The sequence below is a fragment of the Ovis aries genome, chromosome 25 (genome assembly GCF_016772045.2).
Source record: "Ovis aries strain OAR_USU_Benz2616 breed Rambouillet chromosome 25, ARS-UI_Ramb_v3.0, whole genome shotgun sequence".
NCBI classification, from domain to species: Eukaryota; Metazoa; Chordata; class Mammalia; order Artiodactyla; family Bovidae; genus Ovis; species Ovis aries.
In genome coordinates, this window is record NC_056078.1 from 5,267,621 (window position 1) to 5,282,812 (window position 15,192).

The 15,192-nt window shown below is 47.7% G+C and overlaps 1 protein-coding gene across 2 annotated transcripts in view; it reads right to left on the reverse strand.

Annotated features, from left to right (window-relative positions):
- Positions 1-15,192, reverse strand: part of PCNX2 (pecanex 2) — a 311,506-nt gene that overhangs the window by 10,956 nt on the left and 285,358 nt on the right. For both annotated transcript variants that reach the window (XM_012104979.5, XM_060406546.1), the window contains 4 exons: positions 12,827-12,971; positions 11,860-12,090; positions 10,286-10,560; positions 9,319-9,506 (listed from right to left, as the gene is read on the reverse strand). In XM_012104979.5, the coding sequence (XP_011960369.3) occupies positions 9,319-9,506; positions 10,286-10,560; positions 11,860-12,090; positions 12,827-12,971 (839 nt within the window). The remainder of the gene's footprint in view (positions 1-9,318; positions 9,507-10,285; positions 10,561-11,859; positions 12,091-12,826; positions 12,972-15,192) is intronic.

Consider the following 15,192-nt stretch of genomic DNA (forward strand, 5'->3'; position numbering starts at 1 on the left):
CTCCCCGAGAAGGCAGCATTTGGCCAGAGGCTGAGCGGGGGACTGAGTCCAGCCTGGGGGCAGCATGTCCAGTCTGAAGAAGCAGGAGCAGCAGGAGCTCTGAGGCGAGCAGCCCCTGGGATGAGTGAGGGGCAGAGGGGGCTTCTAAGGCTGGGGGTGTGAGCCAGCAGGAGCGGGGGACAGAGATTCCGGAGACAGCACTCACGGGGAGCCCTGCAAGTCAGGTGAGGCTCAGCTGGGACCCCCGGTCATATGCCGAGTCCTAATCCTAGAACCTTAGGGGGTGACCTTGTTTGGAAACAGGGCTGTGGGAGGTATCATTACTTAAGATGGGATCATACTGGAGTAGGGGGGCCTAATCCAAGGTGAATAATGTCCTTAATAAAGGGGGAATCTGGACACAGAAACACACATGGGAGAGCACCATGTGAAGATGAAGGCAGAGATCAGGATGAAGCTTCTACAAAGTAAGGAATGCCCAAGGTTGCCAGCAAACCACCAGAAACCAGGGGAGAGGCCGGGGACCCCTTCTCCCTCACAGCCTCAGAGGAAATCCACCTCGCCAACACCTTGCGTTTGGACTTCCAGCCTCCAGAGCTGGGAAGCAGTCTTTTGTTGAAGCCACTGAGTTTCTGGTACTTTGTTACAGTTGCCCTATAGCAAAGGAACACAGGTCAGTTCTGTGAGATACGGAAGCTATCGTTCAACAGAAAGATGTCCTAAGTTAGAATGGCGTCACCTGGCAGGTATGGGGAAAAGAGACTCGTGATCTGTGCAGTTGTCAAGGCTGCCTGAATGGCCAGAGAGAGCAAGAGAGTGGCTCTTCCTTCCTTGGGAGTGGGGAGGGCGTGGTGGGCTCCCTCCCAGCTCTCTGACCCTCTGCAGGGGGCACCAGTCTCAGGATAACTTCCTAGGGGTGCAAGGCCTTCTTTCCACATACTGTCAGCTTTCCTGGAGCACAGGGAGGGACATGTGTCTGCTCCGTGTCCCCAGTCCCTGTGAGAGTGTTAACAGCCTCAGCAGGGAGGCCAGGGGTCTCCAAGCAGCAGAGGGAAATAAACTGCAAGTGGTGGACGTAGTTTTTTCCCTTTTCTGTTGACAAAATCAGTTCTGCCTAAGACAACTTTCTTTTTTTTTCTTTTCTCAAAACTTGGGCTGATAAGGGCTCAACAAACCAGTATTCATGTCAATTGTTTTACGGTTGGGGATGACACACCTTGTGCCATTCTATCTAAAAACTGCATGTTGTGGAAGAGGAAAGTGAAAGTGAATTTGCTCAGTTGTGTCCGACCCTTTGCAGCTCCACGGACTGTAGCCCACCAGGCTCGTCTGTCCATGGGATTTTCCAGGCAAGAATACTGGAGTGGGTTGCCGTTTGGTGAAATTCCCTCAGCCTCGAGGTGTCTCTCTTATCTCATTAGCAGCTTGCTAACAGACATAAAACACCTTGCTAAATAAAAACTAGCAAGCAGGCACTCTTTCTGTCCCCTTCTGATGTCTATGTTAGAAGCTTTCCCTGTTACTATTATACTTTAATAAAACTTTGCTACAGAAAAGCTCCAAGTGGTCAAGCCTCGTCTCTGGCCCCGGATCGAATTCCTCTCCTCCAGAGGCCACAGATCCTGGCATTGCACACGGCTCGCAACCGCAACCTTTCACCTGCCCAGACCACAGTGGGACCTACAGGAAACTGGGCAGCTGAGTCAGGAAGGGCTGGGTGTCAGCTTTGCCTGGCTGTGAACCCAAGGAAGACCAGCTGTAAGAGAAGCCAGGGAACAAAGTTTTGGAGGGCCGGGACCACGGGATCAGCAGAGATGAGCACTGAAAGCCTGGGCAAGTGGCTCCATCATGTTCGGGGACAAAGGCTGCATTTGATGAGCAGAGGTAATGTCCCAGGACCAGAGTAATGGGACCGTGCCTGGGGTCCACACTGCAGGCACTCGGCCATCTTGCCTGAGTACAAATCCCAGATCAGCTGCTTCCTAGCTGTGATTTCTCTGCCCCATGACTGAACTTCTCTGTTCAGTGACTGAATTTCTCTGCCCTGGTTTCTTCAGCTGCAAGATGAAGGGGAGTGTGTGTGTTAGTTGCTCAGTCGTGTCCAACTCTTTGTGACCCCACGGACTGTAGCCTGCCAGGCTCCTCTGGTCCCTAGAATTCTCCAGGCAAGCATGCTGGAGTGGGTTGCCATTCCTTTCTCCACGGAATCTTCCTGACCCAGGGATCGAACCTGGGTCTCCCATATTGTAGGCAGAGTCTTTACCATCTGAGCTACTAGGGAAGCCTGTCAGAATCCTGGGGGAGGACAAAGTGAACTTGCCTGGGGTAGGCACACAGTATATATTGGAGGACTGTTACTTATTACATTTTACCACCACAGCAAGGATGCACTTGGTACAACAGGGTGGTGGTGGGATGGGAGGGCATGCGAGGAGGAGTGGCTCAGAGGGGGTTTGCTTCAAAGACTCAGATTCTCTAGAGACTGGGAGTCTCCAGAGAAGGACAAAAGCTGAGTGCAGAGCCCGAGGCTGACTCTGACTGCAGCTGGGGGCTCATGGTTCTGAGGCCCACAGGTGCCGTCGCCCAGCATGCCTTGTTACCTTGTAAAGCAGGCAAAGCCAAGAGCAATTTTAAGAAGCAATAATGGAAACTGAACAGCTGGTGTGGGCTCTGGAAGATTCAGCTTTGACATCTGCCACAGAAGCCTGTGACGGGTCCCAGCCTCAGGCTCTGGTGGTAGATAGGGGACATTCATGACCTACAGGGCCTGGATTCTGAGGATGGGAGGAATGCTGGCTTTTCCAGGCCACGTGGTGCCGTCATGGCTTCACTGGTATGGAAAGGAAGAGGCATCTCCGTGAGTCAGAGGCGGTCCAGCATGCCCATCTCAGGCTCTTTAAAAGCTGTGACCCTGCAACCCCCGAGACAGACCCCCTTCCCCACAACCCCCACTCTCAGACTCTAGCCCCTCTCTGGTTCAGACAAGTCACCTAACAGAAAGGTCAAATGCTCAGTTACTGCTCCATTTGGAACCTACCTTGCATTTTCCCACCTGGAAAATCACTTCTGTGATTTTTGAAACTTAAAAATCTCATGCGATAACAACTGTTAACTAACTAAGCAATGAGAAACTCCTGGCCTGAGAGTCAGCTGCACACTGAAGGCCTCTGGCTCAGCAGCTGCTCTGCTCAGGGTCCAGGGCAGATGCCACGGGGCAAGGAAGGGGGTCTTCTTCACCCTAAGCAACTGATGTCACTTTGTTCAGCTACCTATTTACCTCTCTCTCCTTCCCTGTCTTCCTGCCTCCCTTCCATCTCTCATCTATCTTCAACTAAGGAGTTATCATTTATCCATTTATCTCTGTGTATCTATGCATGTATATATGTATCTGTCAAACATCTACCTGTCTATCCATCTTATTCTTATTCAGTCTCTCAGTCGTGTCCAGCTGTTTGAGACCCCATGGACTGCAGCATGCCAGGCTTCCCTGTTCTTCACTCTCTCCCAGAGTTTGCTCAAATTCATGTCCATTGAATTGATGATGCCATTCAGCCATCTCATCCTCTGTCATCCCCTTCTCCTCCTGCCCTCAATCTTTCCCAGCAGCAGAGTCTTTTCCAATGAGTCGGCTCTTCACATCAGGTGGCCAAAGTATTAGAGCTTCACCTTCAACATCAGCCCTTCCAATGAATATTCAGGACTGATTTCCTTTAGGATGGACTGGTTGGATACCCTTGCTGTCCAAGGGACTCTCAAGAGTCTTCTCCAGCACCACAGTTCGAAAGCATCAATTCTTTGCCACTCAGCCCCTTTTATGGTCCAACTCTCACATCCATACATGACTACTGGAAAAACCATAGCTTTCACTACACAGACCTTTGTTGGCAAAGTGATATCTCTGCTTTTTAACATGCTGTGCAGGTTGGTCATAACTTTTCTTTCAAGGAGCAAGTCTTTTAATTTCATGGCTGCAGTCACCATCTGCAGTGATTTTAGAGCCCAAGAAAATAAAATCTCTATTGTTTCCATTGTTTCCCCATCTATTTGCCATGAAGTGATGGGACCAGATGCTGTGATCTTACTTTTCTGAATGTTGAGTTTTAAGCCAACTTTTTCACTCCCTCTTTCACTTTCATCAAGAGGCTCTTTAGTTCTTCTTCGCTTTCTGCCATAAGGGTGGTGTCATCTGCATATCTGAGGTTATTGAGATTTCTCCCAGCAATTTTGATTCCAGCTTGTGCTTCATCCAGCCCAGAGTTTCTCATGATGTACTCTGCATGTAAGTTAAATAAGCAGGGTGACAATATACAGACTTGATGTACTCCTTTACTGATTTGGAACCAATCTGTTGTTCCATGTTCAGTGCCAACTGTTGCTTCTTAACCTGCATACAGATTTCTCAGGAGGCAGGTCAGGTGGTCTGGTATTCCCATTTCTTTAAGAATTTCCCACAGTTTGTTGTGATCCACACAGTCAAAGGCTTTGGTATAGTCAATAAAGCAGAAGTAGATGTTTTCCAGGAACTCTCTTGCTTTTTCGATGATCCAATGGATGTTGGCAATTTGATCTCTCGTTCCTCTGCCTTTTCAAAATCCAGCTTGACCATCTGGAAGATCACGGTTCACATACTGTTGAAGCCTGGCTTGGAGAATTTTGAGCATTACTTAACTAGCGTGTGAGATGAGTGCAATTGTGTAGTAGTTTGAGCATTCTTTGGCATTGCCTTTCTTTGGGATTGGAATGAAAACTGACCTTTTCTAGTCCTGTGGGCACTGCTGCGTTTTCCAAATTTGCTGGTATATTGAGGGCGGCAATTTCACAGCATCATCTTTTAGGATTTGAAATAGCTCAACCTGCCTATGTATCTTTATATCATCTGTCTATTTGTCTTTCTATTATCTATTATCTCTCTATCAACCAATTGGGACTTCCCTAGTGGCTCAGATGGTAAAGGATCTGCCTGCAATGTGGGAGACCCAGGGTTCAATCCCTGAGCAGAGAGGATCCTTTCAAAAGCCTTCCTCTGGGCTTTCTATTTTGTTCCACTGATCTATATGTCTGTCTTTGTGCCAGTACCATACTGTTTTGATGACTGTGGCTTTGTAGTAGAGCCTGAAGTCAGGCAAGTTGATTCCTCCAGTTCCATTCTTCTTTCTCAAGATTGCTTTGGCTATTCGAGGTTTTTTGTATTTCCATACAAATCTTGAAATTATTTGTTCTAGTTCTGTGAAAAATGTGGCTGGTAGCTTGATAGGGATTGCATTGAATTTGTAAATTGCTTTGGGTAGTATACTCATTTTCACTATATTGATTCTTCTAATCCATGAACATGGTATATTTCTCCATCTATTAGTGTCCTCTTTGATTTCTTTCATCAGTGTTTTATAGTTTTCTATATATAGGTCTTTAGTTTCTTTAGGTAGATATATTCCTAAGTATTTTATTCTTTTTGTTGCAATGGTGAATGGAATTGTTTCCTTAATTTCTTTTTCTACTTTCTCATTATTCGTGTATAGGAATGCAAGGGATTTCTGTGTGTTGATTTTATATCCTGCAACTTTACTATATTCATTGATTAGCTCTAGTAATTTTCTGGTGGAGTCTTTAGGGTTTTCCATGTAGAGGATCAGTCATCTGCAAACAGTGAGAGTTTTACTTCTTCTTTTCCAATTTGGATTCCTTTTATTTCTTTTTCTGCTCTGATTGCTGTGGCCAAAACTTCCAGAACTCTGTTGAATAGTAGCGGTGAAAGTGGACACCCTTGTCTTGTTCCTGACTTTAGGGGAAATGCTTTCAATTTTTCACCATTGAGGATAATGTTTGCTGTGGGTTTGTCATAGATAGCTTTTATTATGTTGAGGTATGTTCCTTCTATTCCTGCTTTCTGGAGAGTTTTTATCATAAATGGATGTTGAATTTTGGCAAAGGCCTTCTCTGCATCTATTGAGATAATCATATGGTTTTTATTTTTCAGTTTGTTAATGTGGTGAATTACATTGATTGATTTGCGGATATTGAAGAATCCTTGCATCCCTGGGATAAAGCCCACTTGGTCATGGTGTATGATCTTTTTAATGTGTTGTTGGATTCTGATTGCTAGAATTAAATAAATTCTAAATAAATAAATTAGAGATAAATCCACACACATATGGACACCTTATCTTTGACAAAGGAGACAAGAATATACAATGGAGTAAAGACAATCTCTTTAACAAGTGGTGCTCGGAAAACTGGTCAACAACTTGTAAAAGAATGAAACTAGATCACTTTCTAACACCGCACACAAAGATAAACTCAAAATGGATTAAAGATCTAAATGTAAGATCAGAAACTATAAAACTCCTAGAGGAGAACATAGGCAAAACACTCTCAGACATAAATCACAGCAGGATCCTCTATGATCCACCTCCCAGAATTCTGGAAATAAAAGCAAAAATAAACAAATGGGATCTAATTAAAATTAAAAGCTTCTGCACAACAAAGGAAAATATAAGCAAGGTGAAAAGACAGCCTTCTGAATGGGAGAAAATAATAGCAAATGAAGCAACTGACAAAGCAACTCATCTCAAAAATATACAAGCAACTTCTGCAGCTCAATTCCAGAAAAATAAACGACCCAATCAAAAAATGGGCCAAAGAACTAAATAGACATTTCTCCAAAGAAGACTTACGGATGGCTAACAAACACATGAAAAGATGCTCAACATCACTCATTATTAGAGAAATGCAAATCAAAACCACAATGAGGTACCACTTCACACCAGTCAGAATGGCTGCGGTCCAAAAATCTGCAAGCAATAAATGCTGGAGAGGGTGTGGAGAAAAGGGAACCCTCCTACACTGTTGGTGGGAATGCAAACTAGTACAGCCACTATGGAGAACAGTGTGGAGATTCCTTAAAAAATTGCAAATAGAACTACCTTATGACCCAGCAATCCCACTTCTGGGCATACACACCGAGGAAACCAGAATTGAAAGAGACACATGTACCCCAATGTTCATCGCAGCACTGTATATAATAGCCAGGACATGGAAACAACCTAGATGTCCATCAGCAGATGAATGGATAAGAAAGCTGTGGTACATATACACAATGGAGTATTACTCAGCCGTAAAAAAGAATTCATTTGAATCAGTTCTGATGAGATGGATGAAACTGGAGCCGATTATACAGAGTGAAGTAAGCCAGAAAGAAAAACACCAATACAGTATACTAACACATATACATGGAATTTAGGAAGATGGCAATGACGACCCTGTATGCAAGACAGGGAAAGAGACACAGATGTGTATAACGGACTTTTAGACTCAGAGGGAGAGGGTGGGATGATTTGGGAGAATGACATTCTAACATGTATACTATCATGTAAGAATTGAATCGCCAGTCTATGTCTGACGCAGGGTGCAGCATGCTTGGGGCTGGTGCATGGGGATGACCCAGAGAGATGTTATGGGGAGGGAGGTGGGAGAGGGGTTCATGTTTGGGAACGCATGTAAGAATTAAAGATTTTAAAATTTAAAAAATAAAATAAATAAATAAATAAATAAAATCTAATCCAAAAAAAAAAAAAAAAAAGCCTTCCTGTGCCACCTTTGAAGTTAATAAGATTAAATTTCTTTTAAAATACTCCGCTATTCATACTTTACAGGAGATATGGGTTTCCCAGGTGGCACAGTGGTAAGGAATCTGTCTGCAGACAGGGGAGATAAGGGTTCGATCCCTGGGTAGGGAGGATCCCCTGGAGTAGGAAATGACTACCCACTCCAGTATTCTTTCCTGAAAAATCCCATGGACAGAGGAGGCTGGTAGGCTAGAGTCCATTTGGAGGAGAAGGCTGGATTAGGAAAGGTGACCCTCAGGGCTCACAGAGGACGTGCCCAATTGAAGTGGGAGAGACAGATGCTTGGCCTGGCTCCCACTGGCACACTGTCCCTTGGCTTTGACCTTCAAAACCTCTCAGTGCTTTCACCTTTTGGCCTCAGTACTTTTACCATCAAGAAGCATTCATTAAGTGCCTCTTTGTACGTATTCTCCTGTCAGCTCTGCATCAAGGGAGTAAGCGAGGAGCAGTTCCTGCCTCTAACAGACACACACATCAATCAATTAGCTATCTATATATCTATTATCTATCAATTTTCTATCCATCTATCACCTGTCTATTATCTATATAATCTCAATCTCCCTAAATACCTATAATCTATCTATCTTCTACTGATATCTATCCATCCATTATCTGTCATCCATCTGTCTTTTTTAATCTTATCTATCTTCTTGCCCATCATTACACACATCCTCACTATTTCAGTTCAATCCCCAGCCTTGCTCTGGGCACTTCTAGGAGGCAGGAACTGCTCCTCGCTTACTCCCTTGATGCAGAGCTGACAAGAGAATACGTACAAAGAGGCACTTAATGTATGCTTCTTGATGGTAAAAGTACTGAGGCCAAAAGGTGAAAGCACTGAGAGGTTTTGAAGGTCAAAGCCAAGGGACAGTGTGCCGGTGGGAGCCAGGCCAAGCATCTGTCTCTCCCACTCCAGCTGGGCACATCCTCTGCAAGCCCTGAGGGTCACCTTTCCTAACCGAGCCTTCTCCTCCAAGTACAGAGGGATTTTGGAGCCTCATCCATCTGACTGAGCCTAATTAGTTGGGCCTTAGTGTAAACATGATTTTAAGCTTTATTTTTTATTTTTTAAAAAAATTTTATTTTTACTTTATTTTGCTTTACAATACTGTATTGGTTTTGCCATACACACCGATTTTAAGCTTTAGACTCAAACCAAACTTCTTCCATGCCAATCAGCTGGCACCCGTCTTCCCTCTTTCCCTATGCTCTGAAATGTCAGGTGCAAGGGGAGGAAGTGGAGAGCGGCAGTGACCAGGCAATGGAGGGCAGGAGGCTAGCTGCCTCATCACAGGACTTGGAGGGGGTGGGTCAACTCACAGGAGGAGGGAGGCGCCTTCATGCATGAAGAGCTATAACCCAGCCTAACACAGAGACACATGAGCCAATGGTCTCTGAAGGAGTGAGAGATGGGTGGAAGAGACTGACCGCTGAACCGATAGACGGACAGACAGCTGGCTGAGATAAGGGACAGACAGATGGATAAAGGATAAAAGCTGAATCTAACGCATAGAATCGAGTTTTTTTCTGAGTAGAACTTATATGAGTCAGTATATTTGGGGGCATCTTTTGGCCCAATACTGATCTGTCCTGTGTAAACGGTCTCTCAGAGGGTAGAATGACAACACAGCCCACGGTGTTGGCCAGTGAGACGTGAGGAGCCTTGGCAGTAACACGAGGCCCCCACTGCACTCACCTGGCCTCCGTGTCCCTTCCCGGGGTGACCAGTGGCGGCTCCCATCCTTTCTGGGCTGTTCCGCGCTGCTCTCCCGGCTCTCACCACTGGGGGCACTGCTGCCGCCTGCGGGCGGGGCCCGCGCCGCATCCACGTCCTCCGTGTTGCCCGCGCCCGGCTGGCCCGCTGCGTCGCAGTCCTTCCGCACTCTGAGAGGAAGAGACGCTTCCAGGATTCTCACCCAAACATGTCTAATTCCCCTAGATGCCCCGTCACATCTGTGTTCCAAGCAGGACGGCAGACCGCACTGTACTGGTGAGAAGCGATGCAGATGCAGATGGCATGCAAATGGAAGGAGGGGTTTCTGTTCCCCAAACCTCAAATGAATGCACCCTGCCCGGATGAAGAAGCCCCTTGGGGACTGATAAGTTAATACACCAAGTCCGGATGAAAGCCCATCAATGACTGATAAATGAATACACCCTGCCCAGATGAAAAAGCCGCGCGGGCTCCACCATCCACAGGGACCCCCTCCAGCTTTGAGGTCCAACACACAGCCCTGTTAGATTCAGGCAAAACAACTTAGAATTTGTTCCAACTAACCAGGAACACTGTTACCACCAGGTGAGAAAACTTATTCGATGAGAGATGGGGCTGGGGGCAGGATGGGGCAAGGAGGCTGGTTCAAGCCTGATTCTTTGCAACAGATGTGTAACAAAGACCCGTAACCTCAGCAACATTCCAAGAACTCAAACCCAAGTCTCAGCCCGTGGATGGAAGGGAAAGGGAGGTAGACTCTCATCTGAGGACGTTTCCCATTGAGTCATCATCTGAAACGGCTTATTGAAACAAAGGATGTTGGAGGACATTTGGGCACGGCAGTTTTCATCACAGGAGGATGGGCAGACAGTGAGATCCCTACCAGAAGCCTCGGAGCTCGCAGCCCCGTTCCATCCGGGTAAATAATGCCTTTGCCGTGAAGACCCACCTTAACCACTTGGTTCGAAGCCACGCCCTGATGCTGTCCAAGGTGAGCGGTCCGCTCCAGACGTTCTTCAGCTGCCTGTGGGTCCCCAGGTAGGATGTGGTGAGTGGGGAGACATACATGGGGTACCCCAGGGGCTGGTCACAGGAGGAATTGATCAGGTTCCGGAGGACCTGCTTGTTGTTCTGAATGCTGCCGCGCTCGGGGTTGCGGTTGCGGAGGAAGATGAGTTCTTGCTGCTGCCCGGCCCAAAGGCCGCGGACACATTCTCTGTTCACCTGCAGCGCGGGGAAGACATGCAGAGGAAAGTGGATGGTGGGGCGGAGAGAGAGCGGGGCTACAGACTGTTGGGTCTGAGGACCTGTGGCCACTGTGCTTTGGCCTAAAGCTTTCTTAGTAATGTCTGAATGGCAGCAAGGTGGATATGATGGCATTTTCATGGGGCCATGGAGATCAAATTAAAAGGAAAGAAGGCTTTGTTTCAGCCCGGTGATTTGAAGCTGTAAGAAGAGAATCTCTGGGAAGGAAGTTATCGGGTCCAGGAATAGGTTATGAGAGGGAGGTTTGGAATCTTCAGTTCAGTTCAGTTCAGTTGCTCAGTCGTGTCCGACTCTTTGCGACCCCATGAATCGCAGCATGCCTGGCCTCCCTGTCCATCACGAACTCCTGGAGTTCACTCAGACCCACGTCCATTGAGTCAGTGATGGCATCCAGCCATCTCATCCTCTGTCGCCCCCTTCTCCTCCTGCCCCCAATCCCTCCCAGCATCAGAGTCTTTTCCAATGAGTCAACTCTTCGCATGAGGTGGCCAAAGTACTGGAGTTTCAGCTTTAGCATCATTCCTTCCAAAGAAATCCCAGGAACAAGCTAGATTCTGACCCCATGCGTGTCTAGCCTAGCAGGACTTCTTGCCAAAGCCATCACCTGCACACCAGCTCTTTGAGTGGGAAAGGGCCCTGCAGAGATGCACTGCCTGTCCGGGGCCACCCACCCTGCATGCTGGCCAGCACTGCCCACTCCCCCTGCCCCCGGGAAATGTGGCTCTGGACAGAGGATGCTGGCCTAGGGGGCATGGCGTCTGTGCCAATCCATGCTACCGTGTTGGGAAAAAAGTTCATTCTGGGGACTTCTTTGTTGGCTTAGTGGTAAAGAATTCACCAATGTAGGAGACTCAGGTTTGATCCCTGGTCTGAGAAGATCCCACATATGGAGGAGCAACTATGCTCATGCACCGCAACTACTGATCCTATGCTCTAGAGCCCGGGAGCCGCAACTCCTGAGCTCATGCACCGCAACTACTGAAGCCTGTGAGCCCTAGAGCCCGTCCTCCACAGCAAGAGAAGCCGGCCCAGTGAGAAGCCCTTGCACACCGCAACTAGAGAAAGCCCACATAGCAACAGAGACCCAGCACAGCCAAAAATTAAATAAATATATATAATAAATTATTTTAAACAAGAAAAGTTCATTCAGGTTTTTCCTGAATGAAAACCCAAATGACTTGTTGGCCAGCCATATATTTCTTCTCATGTCCCCCCAGGCGGGAGGCTGGTGGCAGCCGGGAAGGATGGCTCCCATACCTTGATCACCTTGAAGCTCAGGAAGCTTCTGTGGAGCATGAGCACCTTGTACTCGTCCGTGCCCTCATCTACCACGTGCCTCAGGGTCAGCAGCTCCTCCTTGTTGGCCAGCACAGCGCCCCTCCAGGCTGGGTCACCCTCATGGCAGATGACCACTTTCTTCTCAAAGGACTGGATGGCCTCGTAGAGGACTGCTGGGTCTTCGTACTCATCGGGGCAAGTGAATTGGTCCTGGGGAAATAATTCATCTGTGGGTCGGGAGGACCACAAAGCTGGTCCTGGCTTGCTGTGCACACAGCAATGAGGCCGATGCCTGGTGCAAGGCCAAGTCCACCTCCACATCACTCAGCCCCACTGGGTGGATGGCGGGCACCTCACTATCACAGTGGCCTCGGGGCCCATAGAGCTGGTGGCATAGAAGCCTAGGACTTTTCACCATAGTGTGGACATTTCTGATGTCATTTTCTCCAGCCAAGTCCCCTCTTCCATGCTAGTGGGAGATCACCACCTCCTAGGGACTCTTGAGGGCACATCACCATGGATACCATCAAAAAATGGGCAATGCCTCAGTGCTTAGTTGCTGGGCTTCCCAGATGGTGCTAGTGGTAAAGAACCTGCCAGTGCAGGAGGCAAGAGATGCGGGTTTGATCCCTGGGTTGGGAAGATACTCTGGAGTAGGAAATGGCAACCACCCCAGTATTCTTGCCTGGAAAATTCCATGGACAGAGGAGCCTGGAGGGCTACAGTCCAAGGGGCCACAGAGTCGAGGGGACTCAACTGAGCACACACACACACACACACACACACACACACACACACACACACACATGCACACACTTAGTTACTAAGCCAGAAGGCTACTTGTCAGAATTAGGCTGGGCAAGGGGACCATGTTTTTGAAAGGTCATTTTTCCCCTAATGTTTCAGGATTATACTTAAAAAGAAAAAAAAAAAAAGGAATGCTTACCTGATGCAGCTTCAGGGACATCCTGAGAGCCGGGACAACAACTTTGTGCAGCAGGTCGATGTCTGCGAACACCCACTCATCTCGGGCTGTTATCCTGAAGTCACCTTTGAAGAGGGCATGGAGGCCATATAGGAAAGAATCCAGGCTGCGAAACAAAGTTTGTTTGTTCACATGGAGCAAAGGTGTTCAGGCTCCTGTCACCCTGAACTGGCCCGAGTCTCCCCTGTGACACCACAAGAAGGCCTTTACTGTCTTCAGGCTGATCTGGCAGGGGTCCCACTGAATATCTGACCCTGCGGCCCATGTTCGGACCCTTGTGACGACTGCTGTAGTGATCACCGCCAAGAACAGCCGGTGACACGCCGGATCTCGGAGTGTGGGGGTGGAAGTCTTGGTCAGAGCCGGCCTGCCACATCCATAGGCAGAGTGAGTGTGGAGAGGCAGGAAGTCTGGTCCTAGAGCCCTGGAAAGGCTACACTTCTCAGGAGGGAGGCCCGGAGGCCAGGGGAAGAGTCCAGGCTCTTCTGCTTGTCCTCTCTGTGTTTCCGGATGGCACTTTTGGACTATGTGACTCATAATGAAAATTGGATTCTCTCACCATATGGAGAGAGAAGATGACACCAAGTGAAATCTCAAATTGGCTGTTTGGATTTTCAGAGTATACCAGCCTCCCAATCGCACCCTTTTGTGAATGACTAGTGGATGAGGCACAATTTGTTGTTGTTCAGTCACTAAGTTGTGTCCAACTCTTTGCAACCTCGTGGACTGCAGCACACCAGGCTCCCCTGTTCTTCACTATCACCTGGAGTTTGTTGAAACTCATGTCCACTGAGTTGGTGATGTTATCTAACCATCTCATCCTCTGCTGCCCCCATGATAGAGGAGGTTAAAATGAATGACTGAAGGATTTCTCAGCTTTTCCAGGTTTTTATGTTTCTGGGCTTTTCTGCTTTGCCTTAATTTCCTGTGTGTAACTACTACCTGGGTGGAGAGCAGAGAGGTACCCAAGGGACACCTTTCACAGTCCAGGCCCATTACCTTTAGGATCAACACACGGTTCGGGAAAGCGAATCACCCTTTATTATGTGGAGGGAAAGAAATGTTCTTAATTCTTTCCCTTTAGGTCCATTAATACACTTGGCAGCCACCTCTAATGAGCCTGGCTTCTAACATCCCTGAGTGGGACTGGGCGGCTACACAAGAAACAACGTCCCTGATAGGATTGGACTGGGACATAATGACCCAGGAAGTGTGTGGAAGAGACTTTCTGAGGATGGAGCTGAGGAGGCTTTAAACGAGCCGGCTCACCAAGCAAGACTGTGGATTCAACACAGAACATTAGACCCGCATGTCAGGGAAATAGTTCCACTGACTGCTATTGGAACACGTGATTGCAAAATGTACCACAATCGTTAACTTCCTTCCAGAACTCCACTGAGAGAGATGCTGAGGCTCAAGGTCAGAGATGACTGTGGGAAACGGGTCTAGGCAGGTGGGGCAGGTGCCAGGGTCTTGAGGAGCCCAGAGCCTTCCAGGAAGAGTTTCAGGAGGCAGCCGTCCCGGACAGGCTGCCCCTACACAGAACAAAGACTTCCTGAGGCTGCCAGCAGTCCTGGGAGGGGAGGGATGGATGGAAGGGCAAGGATGCAACAGGACAGGGGAAGGGAGGGGAGCTTTAAAACAGTGCAAACTGCTGTCATTGAAAATGGTCCAAAATGCCCCTGTCGTCAGATAGCAGTAGGTACTAAAAAGAGGGCTAAAAGTAGGTGGGGTTTCTTCTAGAAAGGATTAGAAGCATGCCAGGCTGCTAGCACACAGGTTTAGAGAAATCACCCCTCTAGATGTAGGGCTGAGGACAGTGGCAGAGGGAGATGAAAGGACCTGCCGAGATGCCCAGGTAGATGGCAGAGAAGAGCCAGGCATTCAGCCCATCCTTTGACGGCTCATGCAAGGCAAGCACAGATCTGATTCCCCAGTCTAGAAAACGCCCTTCCACGGGACCTCGATAAATGATTGGAGCCCATTTCAGGCCCCTAATGACAGAATGATAGATGCTTTACTGATCATTTCTCTTTTCAGAGGAAAATAACACATTATGAGACTTACTGCTATTACATTAGAACAAGTCTCAATGCACACACCTATGTATGAAATAGACACAGAATCACGGGGAGAGAGAACAGACTTGTGGTTGCCAAGAGGGAAGGGGGTTGCGGGAGGGAAGGACTGGAATTGGGGATTAACAGATGCAAACTAACATATATACATATATATATATATATATATAGGATGGAAAAGCAACAGGGTCCTATTGTATAGCACAGGGAAATATATTCATCACCTTGTGATAAACTATAACAGAAAAG